Below are 5,849 nucleotides of genomic sequence, written 5' to 3' on the forward strand. Positions count from 1 at the left end.
ATTTAAAAAACCTTTAGATTTAGACATTATAAATCTTATTAAAACAAACACTTATTTTGCTCAGAGAATCCAAAAATGCAATAATATATAGGGTGTTTCATTTAGAAAAACACAACTTTGATACTTTTGGGGCTTTTGGCACACTCTGTACATTACAAAAATATTTCTAAAATGTGCACCCGATAGGCATCAGTGGATTAATCAAATAATACTTTGCCAAAAACAAACGGGGTAGCCGCAAACGTCCCAGCCGTCTAGCGTGAATAACCCTGTACAAAACGCCCAAATACTGACCGTAATCACCGTCCGACAGTACGGGTAGGCGTTCCAGGCCTCCTCGTGGATTTCCAGGCTGCCTTTGGGGGCCAGCAGCCGAATGAACGCGGGCACCTTGCTGGCCAAGTGGTAAATCTTGTAGGTGTATTGGCCCGAGTTGTACTTGCCGCCCAGCAGCGGGTAGTTGTTGAAAGGCTCGTTCTTCAGCACCTCAATTCCCTCACCGCCGCCAGTGTTGTCCTTTGAGGCCTCGGCCACGCTGAAGAGCTGCGCCACTTGATACTGAAACAAAACACCATTCAGCGCTTAATGGCATATTTGCTCTTGAGACACACCCGATAAAAGCCATTTTCTCCGTGTCTGATTTTTGCCATTAATTAAAAATAGACCCAGGCAAACACATGTAGATGGAGGTGTTTGGTTTACTAAGGTGGGACGTTATGGGATAATTAAAGTAACTGAATGTGACCAGACGCGGTCAGTTGGAGCGAGTGATGGGCAGAGACACGTTCAATTAATTAATCAACGGCTTTGCGACGTGACGAGGATCAATTGCGATAAATTGCAATTAAGTCAGTCTGAAAATGCCCACGACATTAAAATCCAAATGTGTGGCATTGGGAAAACCTTCACCATTTGGACCAGGGGGGTTCGATCAATCCAATACGTGAAAAACCTGCTGTCCTCTCCCAAAAAGCTTTTGAAAAACGCCAATCACACAACAGCGACACCGAATTAAAACCTGGCAAAAACTAGCATGTACATTCAAGGTTTTGTTTCATGTTGCCCACAATTAACCTTTTAATTATACCCCAAAGCAACTGATAATAGCAGTAATTTCACAATTAGCCTGTGCTGGATCATGTACTCTATTAGCTTGGGCAAAGGTCCAATCAATTAAGCTGGGGGGGCGAACAGCCCCCCAAAAAGACAGGTTAAGAGCTACTGAAGATAAAAACAACGGCACTCACCTCTTCCACAGTAAGGGGCAGGGTGACACGGCTGAAAGTAAAACAACACATTAGTCAATGTTGGGGCTCCTGATGGTGGACAGCTGAATTGGCCGCCCGAATTCACTGAACAACGAAAGCCTGTCCTGCCATTCAACCTGCCTGGTTGTATTATGCAAATTATTGGCAAAGATAAGCGAAATCAGCGAAAATTGGCATGTTCTGACAGGACATTCCTGCAGGTTAAACTGGGGCTGTTTTCACTGAATTCAGTTGGCTGCACGTCACAAACCACCCGCAAAAGTTAACCTCACGGCTGTCTACTTACTATTCTTTAATTAACATCGCGCTTTAATTAATCTTTATCTATTTAACATATGAAATTGAATTGAAGACTGAAGTGGACTGAAGCGACAGTGAATCACTGGCGCTGCGATAAGGGGGCAACAGCGCACGCTCCGTGACGCAATCTCTCAAAGTTCGCTAGGCGTATTTGTCACTGATGTCCCGGAAAATCGATACTTTTCAAATTACACGCCAATTTGGCGAATTTCCTGCTGGTCAATGGAAAACCATTGCAATTATTGGCCAGGAAAAAACACATTTTTAAGAATTTAAGGCTAATTCGCCTGCAAAAACACACACATGGCAGCAGCGCTGCCAAAGTTTTGAACAAAAGCGACTGTTGCGTCCTTTTTTAACATCCAACATGTCTAAATCGTGCAATAGTGCGATAGAACGAGACGGATATACATGCGGTATGCCTACTTTTTAGATTAAATATTATTTAAATACTCTATAAAATTGCACGAAAAAGCGTACAAGCGTCTAGGTCACTTCTTGTCAATTCTATCGATTGCGGCGATTCGAACCTAGAGGTTTGTTATGATTTAGCACGATTTAAGGTTAGGTGATTTTTCCCGGTGTTTTGTTGTAACCGTAAACTCTTTGGATTTTATTAATATAGTGTTGGACGTTGACTGTGTTAACTTAATCAATATTGATAAAATGTGTTTTTTAACGTTACTCTATATATTATGTACACCAAATGGGGCGTTTTAATAATTAAAATGTATTATTGAGCAAATAGATAGTTGACTTAAGTTATTTTCCTATGTGCAATGTGCAAATTTAATTAAAACAAATTATCAACGACTTTTTAATTTTAATGTAACCGAAAAAATAAAATTACTATTGTAAGAATCAAGAAATATTAAGCAAAATAATTGCTGGTATCTTCTGTTCCATTTACTTTTTGTTTAACATCTCATACTAAGCAACACATGAAAATAATTGCCTTTTTACACTATTCCAACAAAAGTGGAGTACCAAGAACGTAGTTCGACTTTTTAGTAGGTAGTACTATGTGAATTAATTTTATTATATGAGGCGTATAAAATGCTAGGATTTGTAATCAGAAATTTTAAATATTTTAACATTAATACAACATTTCTTTATTACATTTTTAGTATTTAATGTCATAAGCACTCTTACTTGTTATTGCCACTTGGGTGATGTTTATTATAAGTGTTACCGATAAATAAATCTATGGAATGTAATTACTAACTTGAAAACTATCCATATAAATGTAACGATGTATGTAAGGATATTCAATATACTGTCAAATATACAATAAACCAAACTTTTTAGTAGATTTATTTAATGGTTTAAATTGCTTACTTAAATACTACGAATACAAAATCTAATACCTATTTAAGTTGATCAGAATAAATCATTTGTAAATTGTTATAAATTAGGAAATACTCATAATTATCACTGTCTTTCTCTGTGCTAATATAAAGGCAATGCTATTATTTTTGTTCCAACAAATTCAAACAATCCCTCTTAAAAAATTAAAAATTACTAGCCAAGAGCGTATAAAATTTACCTATGAATTTCTGTACGATACTATTTGTATGTCATTTTTATCTAGAGCTTATATAAGGTTCGAAATGCACGAGAGAATGAAAAAAAATGATTGGCGGACTCGCGGTTGTTTAACTCGACAAATTATAAAATAATTATCGTCAAACAATAAACAAAACCACCTAACCTTAAACCGTCTTAACTCATTTGTAGAAGTTGTCAACAATACGTTCGATAACAACAAACCGGTAGGCTTATTTGATTGGTTCGAATCGCCGCAATCGATAGAAGTGACAGGACGTGCCATATACCTAGACGGTTGTAAAAGCATTAGTATATTCAAGGAAAAAATGCAAAATCTTTTGTTGTTAAAACGTTAACCTGTTGCAAATTCATTCTATTGTTACGTAACAGATTCGCTCCGGGATTGGTGAAAACTCTCGCAATCAGGTCAATGGGCCATAGATCGGACCATTCTGCTGGCCAATCTGGGAACGCAATTTATCCCTACCAGATCTATTGCAGTTTATTGGCCAGACTTGGGACAGTATGGGCGGGACAGTAGTAAAGAAAACAGGCATGCAAATTTGCAAAAACACCAAAAATATTTGATGGCAACAGACTTTAAAAACTAAACAAAAACATTTTTCTGGATATGCCTGAAGTGTCAGGACAACTCAGTTAAGACCGAGTTTCTCAGTCCAATTCCAGTTTTTTAAAAGTTCCCTCGACGCCGAAGAAATCGCCGGCGTTTTTCGGTTTTCCCGGCCGCTTGCTCTCATCGACTGTCTGCGCTTCTTCGAAGGCAAACAGTTCCGCATGTTCCTCCAGTTGACGCCTACCGCGCTCTGAAAATCGCCCCAATCCTTAACCTATTGGAACATTTATTCACATCCTAAAACTATTAAGAATTCAGCTAATTTGTATTTGACATTTGGGAACGTGGCGTGCATCGGTTGTCTCACTCGCACACATGGAATTCGATGCGCGATTCTAAACGACCGAGTCACGCTACGTTCGAGCTTGACACCCTATGTGCTAACAATCCGCTAAGATAAATAAAACGTTTTGCCTTGTAAAATTGGGATTGATTCCGCCTCGCCCCCGTACTCTGCAGGCATGTCGCGCTTGGGCAGGAACTTGTAAAAAGACTCCATTGAGCCCACTGGATGCACGTAAATCTGAAAAATCCCACGTGGTTCAGAGCACGGCATAAATCAAGCTCATGTGAGCTTGATTTACACTCACCACGTCCAGAATTCCCTTCCTTAAGAAGGGCTTCATGAGCGCCAGCAGTTTATCCACCAAAGGCAGGGCGTTGATGAAATGAATCCCTTTGAGCCTGATGGGCATCGCGTCCTAAACACCGTTGAATTTAGCATAAAAATATGCGCTTATCATCGCTGTACCTGAATGTAGTAGAGGAACTTCTTCAGGACCAAAACATTAAGTCGGGCAATATGCCCGAAAACGCACCCCTCCATATCGAAGACCAGCAGCAGCCCATTTTGGGGCCCGAACTGGAAAAGCTGCTGCATCTCCACCATGTCGAAATAGCGAATCCCGTTGGGGAAAACAAACGATTCCGGATTGTGGTCCAAAAGCTTCAGCAGAAGCACCGTGTACTTCTCTGTGGTCAGCTTGCTCAAAGGCGCCGCTAACCTACAGAAGAGCACCCGCCAATCACCAATCAAATCAACGTATTTCCCACCTGGGCACTCACGTGCATTTCATGGCGCTCTGGACGCTCTGGCTCTGGGGATCGCGGTGGCCAAACAGATCAGGGCAAAGCGTTTTCACCGTGAAATAATTGTCGATGGTGGTTTTGGCCAGCTCGTTGCTGTAGTAGCAGCTTTGCAAAAACAGAATCACCTGCAGTTCTGCGACAGAAACAGCCAGGTTTTACAACCAGAATAGAGATCTGATTGAGCTGATGAGATTTACCGGAAATTTCGGGCAAGTGGGGCTGTTTAGCCGCCCACTCCTGCAGGGCCGCCACGTCGCCCCTTTTCAGTTTGCTGTCGTTTTCGTACAGTTTCACTGGATCTGCGCATTTCGGCATCCCCATTTTGTATGTGTTCTATTGGCTGGAAAAACACCTAGGGGGGTGACAAATACAGTGAACCAATAGTTTGCATGATATCTCATATGCGTACCTGAGATGCCTCGATGCAACACACACACACACAGATTGACTGTTGCAAATATTCAACAATCGCACGAAATTCCTTTAATGAATCGATGACTTTATAACAAAGTCGACTTATAATGCGTGCACTAAATTGCCGACAATTTTCTAATTTAATTCCAGTTAATTTTCATCTAAATGAATTACTGATCATTAGATGTTCGATAATGACGGTGGCAATTACAGTGATTAATCACACCCTCGTATATAGGTTTTTTTTTGGTGAGTAAAGTTCGCTTTTAAACATGCAATTTTCGGCAAGTGACGCAAGGTTTTAGACCCATTTAGACGAATCTACTGAAACTGACCCCACTAATAAGCAGTTTATTGGACAGTGGCAATGGGTTATTTCCTTACACGAAAACTCTCATACTTGGGGACGGAAATCAGTATAACTGAAAAAAAAACCACACAAATCTAAAACTTCTTGAATTCAAGCATTTTTTGAGAAAACTGCCAACATTGCCCCATCCATGGTTCACTTTCTAAAAAGGCCATTTATTTCTGTCTAGAATGATGTACAAATGAGCGTTCTTGCTCATTTTGCCTCCAAGATATGAGCAAAAACG

General features: G+C 40.2%; 2 protein-coding genes across 5 annotated transcripts in view; both read right to left on the reverse strand.

The window, feature by feature from the left end:
* LOC109540088 (phosphatidylinositol transfer protein alpha isoform) overlaps positions 1–1,928 on the reverse strand; it is a 6,842-nt gene extending 4,914 nt beyond the window's left edge. For 2 of the 4 annotated variants that reach the window (XM_048665842.1, XM_048665841.1), the window contains exons 1-2: positions 1,248–1,313; positions 295–558 (exon numbers count right to left, since the gene is read on the reverse strand). In XM_048665842.1, coding sequence (XP_048521799.1) covers positions 295–558; positions 1,248–1,298 — 315 coding nt within the window. In that variant the 5' untranslated portion in view covers positions 1,299–1,313. Of the gene's footprint in view, positions 1–294; positions 559–1,247; positions 1,314–1,554 lie in introns of those variants that run through there. The other 2 variants (XM_019908286.2, XM_019908287.2) reach the window with 2 other exon arrangements.
* Positions 1,929–3,674: 1,746 nt separating this feature from the next.
* Positions 3,675–5,601, reverse strand: LOC109540086 (alpha-tocopherol transfer protein). Its single transcript, XM_048665802.1, has 7 exons — positions 5,249–5,601; positions 5,037–5,191; positions 4,816–4,972; positions 4,502–4,754; positions 4,341–4,451; positions 4,165–4,273; positions 3,675–3,940 (listed from the first exon to the last, which is right to left on the reverse strand). Exons 2-7 carry the CDS (start codon positions 5,158–5,160, stop codon positions 3,789–3,791), a joined length of 906 nt encoding a protein of 301 aa, XP_048521759.1. The 5' UTR covers positions 5,161–5,191; positions 5,249–5,601; the 3' UTR covers positions 3,675–3,788.
* Positions 5,602–5,849: the final 248 nt, after the last annotated feature.

The sequence above is a fragment of the Dendroctonus ponderosae genome, unplaced genomic scaffold (genome assembly GCF_020466585.1).
Source record: "Dendroctonus ponderosae isolate FM_Combo_2020 unplaced genomic scaffold, Dpon_F_20191213v2 Dpon_F_20191213_4, whole genome shotgun sequence".
NCBI classification, from domain to species: domain Eukaryota; kingdom Metazoa; phylum Arthropoda; class Insecta; order Coleoptera; family Curculionidae; genus Dendroctonus; species Dendroctonus ponderosae.